Source organism: Nanorana parkeri, unplaced genomic scaffold, assembly GCF_000935625.1.
Source record: "Nanorana parkeri isolate BGI_ZX_2015 unplaced genomic scaffold, ASM93562v1 scaffold46, whole genome shotgun sequence".
NCBI lineage: Eukaryota > Metazoa > Chordata > Amphibia > Anura > Dicroglossidae > Nanorana > Nanorana parkeri.
Genome location: NW_017306314.1, coordinates 729301 through 741653, shown reverse-complemented (window position 1 = coordinate 741653; position 12353 = coordinate 729301). Strand labels below are relative to the sequence as shown.

Below are 12353 nucleotides of genomic sequence, written 5' to 3'. Positions count from 1 at the left end.
AGCCCTCAAGGGCAGGGCCCTCCCTACCATGTTGTCTTGAATTGTTTTGTGATTGTAATGTCTTCCTTATATTGTAAAGCGCTGCGCAAACTGTTGCCGCTCTATAAATCCTGTATAATAATGACTCCCAGAGACAGCAGGAAGGCTGGAGTTGCTCACCCCTGGTGTAGGTGTTCCTGTGTTTGGCCCGCATTTGGCGATGTGGAACCAGGCTAAACCTCAGGATGCAGAAAATTCTTGTTTGTGTAAGCACGGCTAAACCAAATGCAGCTGGATACTGCTAAACGGCTAGTTGTGCATTCACCACATTACATGCTTCCAGGTGCGTTTAGAAACCAGTTCCAAAAGCACTTAGAATGTATTTTAATGTATATGGGGCCAAAAAGATAATCCCAGACTGGGATTACTTGGCAACTAATGCCGAGACATTATTTTAAATATTTTTCAGCATTCAATGTTTAGAACTTAACAAAACTACATTTTATTTCCAAAAAAATATGTCAAAAAGAAATACAAAAAAAATTCTAGGAAAAAAAAAAAGGAAGTATTCCAGACAACCGGGAAAGCGGGCATAACATCTATATAGGTGAGGAAAAGGAACACAGACACTGACTACAGAGTTTTCACGGATGCCATTAAGGGAGTGCTAGAGAAGTGTGACATAAGAGAGGGATCAATAATACCTTACAAATAGCGTATATATGCACAAGTACTGCCAGATGAGGCCGCAAGAGGAACGGCAAAAAGGGACACTTTAGGAGATACGGCAATCAAATGCTAACACAGGACCAGCCTAAATTGGACATTTACCCCCTTTCACTAAAAATCACATCAGCGTGCAGCTGTGCATGGTGATATGAAATCCTGTCACTAAACATCACTGATGGTGTATTTACAGGTGAAACTCGAATAATTAGAATATCGTGCAAAGTTCATTTATTTCACTAATGCAACTTAAAAGGTGAAACTGATATATGAGGTAGACTCATTACATGCAAAGCAAGATAATTCAAGCCGTGATTTGTCATAATTGTGATGATTATGGCTTACAGCTCATGAAAACCCCAAGAACCCCAAATCCACAACCTCAAAAAAGTAGATTATTACATGCAATCAATAAAACAAGGACTGTACATAGAACAATATCGGACCTCTGAAAAGTACAAGCATGCATATGTACTCAGTACTTGGTTTGGGCCCCTTTGGAGCACTTACTGCAATTACTTTTGCACGATATTCTAATTATTCGAGTTTCACCTGTATTGTCATTTTAAAGATAAGGGTGAAGTTCCTCTTTAAAACATTATAGTAAGAAGCCAAAGAGTACTCAACTATAGGTTATCTTCTATACAAATTACAGCTATAACAATGTTTGCTTTTATTGCTGGAACTTGCAATAAACTGTTAATGCGAGTTCACACCATATGCAGTTGTGACGCAGTCCAATCAGTTTGGCTGCTGCAGCCAAAATACGTCACAATGCTTTCCTGTGGGATTTCTTGTGCTGTATTCACACCATTCCGTTCCGATGCAGTCAGAAAAAATACGGCTCGTCCTATTTTAGCTGCATCTGATCTGGCCGGAACACATCAAAATGAAATGGAACGCATCCCAAAAAACAAAACAAAAAAACACACAGAATTGATTGTGTCATCATCCAGGGACTTCCTCTTTGTAGGTAGAAGAGATGTGGATGCTGACATCTTTATAAAATATGTGGAGGACTGCCCACTGGTCTATGATCCCAAGCATCCCAACTATAAAAATAAAAATCGGCAGAAGATGGGAAAGTGGAGGGAGATAACTGCCAAGCTATACCCTGATTGTCTAATTAGCATTTTAGCAAATAAAAACACATAAAAAACGCATCACAAACGTGTCAAAACGCATCGCAATGCAACTGCGCAGACGCACGCAGTTGTGAACTAAACCTTAGCGTCACTCATAGGAGAATTTAAGGGACCCTCCAAGGTACTTGGTGCCTTGCTTTATACGCTGTTCACATTAGTCTGCCGTTACTGTTTATCAGGGCAAAGAGCACAAAAGTTGAAATCCAAATGTTTACTTGTGGGGGTAGGAAAAAAAATAAGTTATGCTGCAATAACATTACTAGATTCATGATGTCCTACTGCAAATGTATGTTTCCTATAAATGTATTACCTGACTCTAAATATTTAGGATTCTAGGCTCAACGCACAAAGATAAACCACCAGGATAAGTTCCCTTATTTTCCAAACAAAGTGACGTTTTCTTTCAGCGGAGTTCAATGATTTCGGGAAATTACAAGCCCACGGCTGAAATAGAGCGGCTGTGTTTAGGCTTTGTGAATTGAACCTTCTGCGTACAGTATTGACTTGTGGGATACAATTATATAATATCATGCGCATGTAGAAAGTACACAAGTGTGTGAAAAGGAGGGGATTGAAAGTATACTAAACGCACAGATGGAGAATAAAGCAAAATCGCTAGAATTAAAGCCATACATGTGTAAAACTATTGGAGTGGGACAGTATCTGCAGCCCAATAAACGAGCATGAAACGCTTCCTCGAGGCTAAATACTTGCCGTTAAACTAGTATTAAACGCTCAATCTTTTTTTCAATGCTGAATCCAAATCAAACAAATATACATTGCCCAGCAAAGTATTTCTCTACATGTCTGCCCAAACACTTACAGTCATCATATCTCAGAACAGCTCCAACTCTCAGCTCTGCTTCCTGTCCAGTACAAGATCACAAGGGACTGAGCACAGTGTGCAGCAGCCTGCTATCTACGAGCTGGGAGAAGAGAGGAGGAGTGGGTTGCCTTATTGCGCCTGTGTGTTTGTGGCACGGTATATAGTTGCCTTGTCGCACTTCTTACCGGAAATCCCAAACAGTAGGTGAGGGGTTCCTTGTGAATATATTTGTAGGTGAATATATTTATTCCCAGAGAATTTTCTTGTACAAGTCATTCTGAATTGAGAAAGCTGGTTGGATGTCCAGTGAAATGTCTTCCAGAAAAATACAGCAAGTGCAGTTGCCTTGACTTACTTTTTACAGATATACCCAGAGATCCAAGCTCACTCCCATGATGGACGACAATCTCAATACAAATGACTAAACTAAACCTGAGATTGTAGTCCATCACGGGAGGGAGCTTGGAGTAGTGACTACTTTACAACATACACAGGGACCATGGGGAACAAAAGTAGTCACCCTCCAGAAGGAAGGACAGTGTCAGCGCCAATTCAGAGATGATTTGAGGATCTACATCTGAGTGACACACAAATAAGTTCCATCTTTATTAATAGTGGAGGTTCTTTAATGTATTTTTAACATTTAAAAAAGGAGAACTATGGGGTTAGTGTTTTTCTCCATAGTTCTCCTTAGGGTAACGGGAGGGCACAAACTAGCGTCCTCCCGTCACCCTAGGCTCAGTATACCACGAGCTACAGCTCGCGGTATACTGAGACGCCGCAGCCGGAGCGGATCCCGATGTAGATGACAGGATCCGCCCAGCTGCGTGAGTGACAGCTGGCTCTGCCTATCTAGAGGCAGAGCCAGCTGTACCCGCCCCCTTCCGTTCCGCCAGTCCGTTCCGCCAGTCAGCGCTGGCAGCTCGGAGCGGGGAGAGGGGAATCCAGCCCCCCCCTGTCACGGCAGAGAGCCGTGACAGGATCGAGAGGTGAGCGAACCTGGTATGTGTTCGCTCACCTCCTGATCTACTAAGCCGACCTGTGACAGTCTCATTGTCACAGGTCGGCTAGGACTATGAGGTGAGTGGAAATCACTCATCTCATAGTTCTCCTTTAATACCTGAGTTTAGTGTCACTTTAAACATATTTAAAATGACCGTCATAAATAAAACACCAAGGCTGCCATTGCTGGCCTCTTTCCAAACAATCATGTCCTGCGTCAATACATTTGGGTTCATGGAGCCGTAACTTATATTATGTAAATGAGTGTCAGAAACATGGCAGAATTCCAGATTGCTAAACTAGTTACAGATCTGTGATCTGAAAGTATTGGGGTTAATGAATCAGTATGACATCTAGACCCCAACGCATTTCAGAAGAAATGGTGATACCCGTTCTGGCAGCGGTATTTGTGCCAAGCGCCATACTCCCTGATCACTAGGCAAATGGGACACTACTGCTGCTGCCATGCTGCAGTGCAGGTTCACTCTATGACCTGCCACCATTTAGAGCCCTGATTCTGGTCAGTTCTGTGTACAGCCCTCAGCTTTATTTACACATAGGATGTTTTTATTGCACACTATTTTTGAGGTTTTCAGCAGGATTATGACATCATGGGGAGGGGTACACCTGATTGCTATGGGTTTTATTAGAGTATTTATGTTCTGTATATTCACACATTCTATGTCACCTTAAAGGAGAACTATGAGGCGAGTGCTTTGCACTCAGCCTCATAGTTCTAGCTGACCTGTGACAATGAGACTGTCACAGGTCGGCTCAGTAGATCGGGAGGTGAGCGAACACATACCGGCGTTCGCTCACCTCTTAATCCTGTCACAGCTCTCTGCCGTGACAGGGGAGGGGCTGGATTCCCCTCTCCCCGCTCCGATCTGCCAGCGCTGACTGGCGGAACGGATGGGGGAGGGGGCGGGTACAGCTGGCTCTGCCTCGAGATAGGCAGAGCCAGCTGTCACTCACACAGCTGGGCGGATCCAAACGCAGCTGCGGCGTCTCAGTATACCGCGAGCTACAGCTGCGGCGCCTCAGTATACCCCGAGCTGTAGCTCGCGGTATACTGAGCCTAGGGTGACGGGAGGACGCTAGTTTGTGTCCTCCCGTTACCCTAAGGAGAACTATGGGGAAAAGCCCTAACCCCATAGTTCTCCTTTAAAGCCTTGGTTCACAACTGTTGGGTCGTGACTCTGCCTCCCCCTAGCGCAGCACTGTCGGTTCTTATGCCAAGCAGCCATTCGAAATATGCTGCCCGACGCCAAGTGTCAGCTAAGGATGGGACTGTGGCCGCGAGGGAGCCCCATCCATATGTGCATTGCTTACAACTCTCTCACATGTCCTATAGAGGTGCCTGGACCAGAGTGACATCACATCCTGGCCCCCGGCACCTCTACAGGGTGCGCAAAAGAGCTGTACAAGCAATGCACATATGAATGGACCTCTGTCACAGCACAGCAGCCCACACTGGACCTCAGTGTGAGGATCCACTCCAGTTCTCGTAAGGTAGGGAGACTGGTTGGACCTTAACATTTTTTTTTTAAATTTTGGAGTGTGTATGCGTGTGTGAGATTGTGTCTGCGGTTGTGTGTCTGTCAGTGTTTTTGAGGGCCCGTTCACACTAGTACAGTGCGTTAATTAAATAGTGCCGTGCAATTAACGCATTGTACCACGTAATCGCACCTACTGTGCGTTCTGGTGTGGGAGGTGTGTTGCATTGCCATTCATTTGAATGGTAACCCAAACGCACCTCCCACCAACATTTCATACCCTCGCACTGGAACACGCGGTACTCTAATGCCGTGCGTTCCATTGCAGTGCGACTTGGGTCGCAACTTAATGACCAAGGACAAAGTGGGTCCTGAGGTTACACAGGTTGTGAACCACTGCCTTAACCCTCTGTGTTTGTTTTTTTTGCATGTATCTATTGCTAGCAAGCAGTAGATACATGCAAAAACATTTTTTTTTTAAGTCACCAAAAAAGTTAAAACGTACGTGTGTCTCTGCCACATAATCGCCTCCGAAGTTCTGAAGAGTCTCGGACGGCCGCAAAGGATCATTGGGCAGACGCATGCGCAGTACAGATCTTTGGCCGGGAGAAGAGGAGAGACACAGGATAAGTCAATGCACACAGCCTGGGAGCGTGCACGTCGCACAGACTCACTGGGGCACAGACACAGCAATCAGCACTGGATCAGAGATTGGCACCAGCGCTGGAGGGACTTCTGAAAACTACTGGAAAGAAGATGATCGGATCAAAAGGCATAATTTGAGGTAAGTCCTTACACTAGCATGGAGAGATTAGACTTTAATGTCCCTTTAAGGAAGAGATCTTGCGAGGCCCTAAAACGTTGGCTGTTCCTGACATATGATACTAATAGATCAACTTTAATCTTCAACCAAGTGCTGGTAACTTCTCTTCTACTAATGTGCTACTGCACGTTGCCTTCCCTTCCTGTCCCTATGAGCACCATCCATCCAGCTACACCAAAGGGCTGTATCGGAGTGTAGCCCAGAACTGTACTGCCCCACTGTCTCCGGCATCAATACATTTTGGGTCACTTATAAGAGTGTCAGAACTCCTGATTGCTATTCTTGTTACAGATCTGTGATGGGAAAGTTTTAAAGCCAATGCCTCAGCATGACAACTAGTCTCCAAGGCATGTTCATAAGGAACAGTGATCAATGGCAGGCTCCAAGACAGTCTCATGACAGTTTCCCTTTGAGGCCTAATAAACGAAGCTTCAGGGGGTCTAATGATCCGCACATGACTGACATTACACGCTGCTTGTAGCATTGAACAAGGACTGAAGAAGCCTTCAGGAAGGTGACCTCTGCATGGACTGACACTACCACAAGGATCCGTTCTTACCATTCTGCTTTGTTTCCAGGAAAGCTGAAGACGAATGGCGGCTGAGTGCGGCCTCCGGTTGCCGGTGATGTGCCGGAGAAGCTGCAGGGAACTGAAAGAGCGATGCATGGTGATATCCAGACACTGACACTGAGGACACAACAGGCAGCCCACCCCACTCCAGAGCAGAGCAGTCAATCGCCGATTACAAAGCAGGTCAACATGAGTGGATCGCAGTATACGGCTAGGGAAGAGTAATCGATTACTGATCTTTCGCCTGTATTGGAATCCGCAACCTTTACTGATTACGTGTAATAGGGAATAAAAGTCTATACAGTACACTATTCACTGTGGGGCCCTAGGATCCCTGACATGTCCATACTGGGGACCCACGGGTGCCCTGACATATCCGTACCAAGAGCAGGCTGAGTGTGCCATGTTCTAGTCACTGAATAACTGCGAGCACCTGAGAGATCAGTGTGTGTGCCCTGAGGTATCCGTACTACGGCCCCCTGAGAGCCCTGGCACAGCCTATACGTAAGGACCCACAGTAGAGGTAGACTGGGGCTCTCGGGGGCCCGCAGAAGAGATATTATATCCCTCCGAAGGGCCTACAGTACGCTATGTCAAAGCTCTCAGGGACACGCGGTGCGGCTATATCAGGGCTCCCACTGGCCACTCTTAATAGTACACCTGCATGCCTTTATATAGCCGCACTGCGGGTCCCTGTGATCCCCTAACAGCCGTACTGCGGGTCCCTGAGAGCGGGCTGTGTGCCCTCTGCTATATGCACAGACAGCGGTTACGTCAATGCTCATCCCACTGTGATGCGCAGTTCTGTGTACAGGAGAAGAAGATGATCGCGGAGCTCTCCGGCACAGCTCGCCCTACATATAGGAGGTGATGATCGGACCTCTCCCCCCCTGTCTATAGGGGGTGATGATCAGACCTCTCCTCTCTCTGTCTATAGGGGGTGATAATCGGACCCCTCCTCTCCTCTCCCTGTCTATAGGGGATGATGATCGGACCTCTCCTCTGTCTATAGGGGTTGATGATCAGACCTCTCCTCTCTCTGTCTATAGGGGGTGATGATCAGACCTCTTCTCTCTCTGTCTATAGGGGGTGATAATCGGACCCCTCCTCTCCTCTCTCTATGTCTATAGGAGGTGATGATCGGACCTCTCCTCTCTCTGTCTATAGGGTGTGATGATCAGACCTCTCCTCTCTCTCTGTCTATAGGAGGTGATGATCGGACCTCTCCTTTGTCTATAGGGGATGATGATCGGACCTCTCTCTGTCTATAGGGTGTGATGATCAGACCTCTCCTCTCTCTGTCTATAGGGGGTGATGATCAGACCTCTCCTCTCTCTGTCTATAGGAGGTAATTATCGGACCTCTCCTCTCTCTGTGGCAGACATGGGCTCCCATATCGTGCAGATCCTCGGTCAAGGTGTGTGGGCTGCTCTGACAGGAGGATGGTACCACGACCCCGAGGACAGCCAGTTCAATAACATCTGTCACCTGTACCTGTGGGTGTTCCTGCTCCTGTTACCTCTTGCCATGCATTTGGTGAGTTGAGTCCATGATCGCAGATAGGCGATGTCCTATGACCTGCATGAAGCTATATGTCCAATATTTACATCTCCTAAGAACGGGAGTCACTGGACTGTCATTTTGCCTTCACTGGCTGCATGCTTTTTATCTGCGTAAGTAGCACAATGTATTAAAGGTGAAGGGTTATGTTATTCAATCATGTTTATTAAGGTTTACACCGAATTTTCACCCAACATTCACACATTTTCCAATTGTATTCAGTTGGAAAATGCAGAAATCATGGTTGAATATTGCGTGAATCTGTTTATTGTTTAATGTTTGTAATCAAAAAAGCTAAATGGCTCTTGTTTGCTGCACTGCAATGTGTAAGCCTATGATTATGATTTTTAATTGAACCTCTAGCTCAGGGGTGCCCACAATTGTTCATCTGGAGATCTACTTTTCAAATGGCGAGCTCAATGAGATCTACCAACGAAAAAACACCTTTATTTAAAAAACAAGCACATTAAAATCTAGGACTGCTGCCTCTCTCTTGCTTGTGCTCTCTCTCCTCGCTCTCTACCCTATATCTCTCTCTCTCCTCTCTCTGCTGTCTCTCTCTGGGTCGGGTCACACCACAAAGTCTACGTTGCAGAGCGTTCGGCCTCTGGAACGCAAGCCGGCTGGCTCGCTATGTTCAGGGGAAGGAGGGGGCGTGGTAGTGCATTGAAGTCAATGGCACCTCAGCCACGCCCCCTCGCCCACATTAGTGCCTGCGTTTCGGTCCAGTGCAATATGCAAAAATGCAGGGAGCCGGCCGGCTTGCGTTCCAGAGGCTGAACACTGGAACGTAGACTTTGTGGTGTGAACCGGCCCTCTCTCTTGGCTGTCTCTTCTCTCTCTCTTTTCTCTCTGCTGTCTCTCCTCTCTCTCTCCTGTCTCTTCTCTCTCTCTGCTGTCTCTTCTCTCTCCGCCATCTCTTCTCTCTGCTGTCTCTTCTTCTCTCTCTCTGCTGTCTCTCTTCTCTCTCTCTGCTGTCTCTTCTCTCTCCGCCATCTCTTCTCTCTGCTGTCTCTTCTTCTCTCTCTCTGCTGTCTCTCTTCTCTCTCTCTCTGCTGTCTCTTCTCCTCTCTCTCTGCTGTCTCTTCTCCTCTCTCTCTCCTGTCTCTCTGCTGTCTCTTCTCTCTCTCTGCTGTCTCTTCTCTCTCTCTCTCTGCTGTCTCTTCTGTCTGCTGTCTCTTCTCTCTCTGCCGTCTCTTCTCTCTGCTGTCTCTTCTCCTCTCTCTCTGCTGTCTCTCTTCTCTCTCTCTGCTGTCTCTCTGCTGTCTCTTCTCCTCTCTCTCTGCTGTCTCTCTTCTCTCTGCTGTCTCTTCTCCTCTCTCTCTGCTGTCTCTCTTCTCTCTCTCTGCTGTCTCTTCTCTCTCCGCCATCTCTTCTCTCTGCTGTCTCTTCTTCTCTCTCTCTGCTGTCTCTCTTCTCTCTCTCTCTGCTGTCTCTTCTCCTCTCTCTCTGCTGTCTCTTCTCCTCTCTCTCTCCTGTCTCTCTGCTGTCTCTTCTCTCTCTCTGCTGTCTCTTCTCTCTCTCTCTCTGCTGTCTCTTCTGTCTGCTGTCTCTTCTCTCTCTGCCGTCTCTTCTCTCTGCTGTCTCTTCTCCTCTCTCTCTGCTGTCTCTCTTCTCTCTCTCTGCTGTCTCTCTGCTGTCTCTTCTCCTCTCTCTCTGCTGTCTCTCTTCTCTCTGCTGTCTCTTCTCCTCTCTCTCTGCTGTCTCTCTTCTCTCTCTCTCTGCTGTCTCTTCTCCTCTCCCTCTGCTGTCTCTTCTCCTCTCTCTCTGCTGTCTCTCTTCTCTCTCTCTCTGCTGTCTCTTCTGTTAGCTGTCTCTTCTCTCTCTCCGCCGTCTCTTCTGTCAGCTGTCTCTTCTCTCTCTCCGCCGTCTCTTCTCTCTGCTGTCTCTTCTCTTTCTCTCTGCTGTCTCTTATCCTCTCTCTCTTTCTCTCTGCTGTCTCTTCTCTCTCTCTCTCTGCTGTCTCTCTCTTTTCTCTTCTCTCTCCTGGCTGTCTTTCCTTACCTGCACTGCAGCAGCTTCCCAGGTTTCCTCTCAGGTGCGGTGTCCTGTCCTCCCACGGTGCTCGTGTGGCCAAAGCTGCAGAGAGGTATCCCACCCCTTCCCACTTGCAGCGTCTGGGTGCTGTGTGTGGGTGTCCCATGCACTGCAAGGGTTAACTGCTCCTTAGTGTCTAGGGAAGGGGTGGGCAACTCGGGTCCTCCAGTTGTTGCAGAACTACTAGTCCCATGAAGCATTGCAAGACTGATAGTTTCAGGCATGACTCCCAGAGAAAGAGGCATGTTGGGATTTGTAGTCAAAGCACAGATGGAGGGTCGGAGCTGTCCACTGCTGGTCTAGGGGAGTTGTGTAAAGGACTTTTACTTTGATCCCCACTTCCCTAGGAATCTGCACTCTCCTCCACTCCGGCTTGTGGACTGTCCCTCAGCACCTGTATGTTAATGCGTCTTTATTTATCAAAACACGACAACCAATCAGTTTCTATCTTTCATTTTCAAAGCTTAATGAACACACTGAAGAGAGAAGCTGATTGGTTGCTATAGGCAACTACTCCACATTCTCTCTGCTCCAGTTTTGATAAATGACCCCAATGCAATGTAATTTTGTTTTGATTTGTGGGCTGGCCTGGCCTGATTCCATTGCTTCTGTGACATTGCTTTACTCTGCAGTATGTTTACTTTTTGTATTTCTCACAGGGCTTGCCTGCAACAAGACTCACGCTATGCCTTTACTGCATATCTACAACTGTGCTGTTTACAGTGATTAAGTTTGTCAGTTTCCGACTGCATCTAATGTTTGACAAAGGAATGGTGGCCAATCATAAAAAACACGTCGAAAAAGCCAAGAAGGCCAAAGATGCTGCTAGCAGCGTCAATATTTCAAGCAACCACACAGCTCACGGGTAAGATTTGTTTCTGATGTATTTATTAACTTTCTTTACTTTTTTTCTGATATACAGTATCCAGTATCCAATATATATATTTATTGGAAATGAACCGAAATGAAAATGTCAAAATCGAAACGAAACCGAAATGTAAAAAAAATGTCAGGCCGAAACCAAAACATTTTTTTATTTTAACTTTTTCAAATGTTTTAAATATTTTATTGTTATTTATTTTTTATAAACGTTTACATTTGTTAATATTTATTCATTTTTTTTATTCAATATTTTATTTTTTTACTTTACTTTTTGGGGCTTTGGGGAAATATTAGGGGTCTAAACAGACCCCTGATATTTCCCTTTTAAAATAGAAAAAGAGATTGATGACACAGAGCCCTCAGATACACAGAGTCCCCAATCTCTTTTTCTGTGTCCCCAGTTATAAATGAACAGGAATCCTCTATACTGAGTGTTCCTGTTCATATATAACATGAGAACAGAGTATGTTTACTATAACCACAATCAAGAATGAACAGGAGGTGATGTAGATCACTTCTCATTCATTCATAATTGAGGCTATAGTAAACATGTTCTCAATTATGTACAAACACTCAGCGATCACTGATCTCTGAGTGTTTGTACCGCTCTCCTTCCTGACAGCTGTCACAGGAGGCTGAGCGAGCAGAGCTGTCTCCACCCACACACCGCTCTGCCGATCTGTGACAGGAGGCTGAACGGTGTGGGAGGAGAGACGCTGGCTGCTCACATCGCTCAGTAGCCTGCCACAGTTTCTCTCTACTCCCCGCTGGGACACAGAGCAGCACCCAGCGGGGAGGAGAGAATAGGATGCGCCGCTCTATCAGCCAGGTAATGGCACTTTCGGCGTAATGCCAAAAGTGCCATTTTCGGCCGATATGTTTTGGCGGCCGATATATCGGTGCATCCCTAATATTTATATATATATATATATATATATATATACACACATAATACATACATATGTATTTATAAAACATTTGTAGAGCCATTTACCTGGTGAATCTCTATGAATGTTCGTTCTATGTGAATGTAGGCAGAAACGAATGTTCATAGTATACTTTTCAGGTTGAATGTAACATTTTGTAAAATACCACATGAAGGCCACTAGATGGAGCTGAGGAGCTTAGGAAAGTATTATTTCTTATGTTCCTCGGCACCATCTAGTGGCCATAGTGCGGTACTTCTCAATATTACCTTCGATCTGAAGAAGAAAATATACTAAGAACATTCACTTTGATTCCATGCGCACAGAGTGAACATACACAGAGATTCGCAGGGTGAATGACCCCACAGTATTGCTGAAAC

General features: G+C 46.0%; 2 protein-coding genes across 2 annotated transcripts in view; one reads left to right on the top strand and one right to left on the bottom strand.

Annotated features, from left to right (window-relative positions):
- Nucleotides 1-6779, bottom strand: part of FH (fumarate hydratase) — a 31779-nt gene extending 25000 nt beyond the window's left edge. Inside the window, exon 1 of the mRNA XM_018573004.1 lies at nucleotides 6557-6779. Within this exon, the coding sequence (XP_018428506.1) occupies nucleotides 6557-6664 (108 nt within the window). The 5' untranslated portion in view covers nucleotides 6665-6779. The remainder of the gene's footprint in view (nucleotides 1-6556) is intronic.
- A 1147-nt stretch (nucleotides 6780-7926) lies between these two features.
- LOC108800947 (pecanex-like protein 2) lies at nucleotides 7927-11034 on the top strand. Its single transcript, XM_018572930.1, has 2 exons — nucleotides 7927-8104; nucleotides 10825-11034. The coding sequence occupies exons 1-2, from the start codon at nucleotides 7952-7954 to the stop codon at nucleotides 11032-11034; spliced, it is 363 nt and encodes a 120-aa protein (XP_018428432.1). The 5' UTR covers nucleotides 7927-7951.
- Nucleotides 11035-12353: the final 1319 nt, after the last annotated feature.

Bases quoted from the DNA above. Each gene is read 5' to 3' on its own strand.
- LOC108800947 (XM_018572930.1), top strand. From the start codon at position 7,952: ATGGGCTCCCATATCGTGCAGATCCTCGGTCAAGGTGTGTGGGCTGCT. The intron at 8,105-10,824 runs GTGAGTTGAGTC...TATTTCTCACAG, and splicing joins TACCTCTTGCCATGCATTTG to GGCTTGCCTGCAACAAGACT.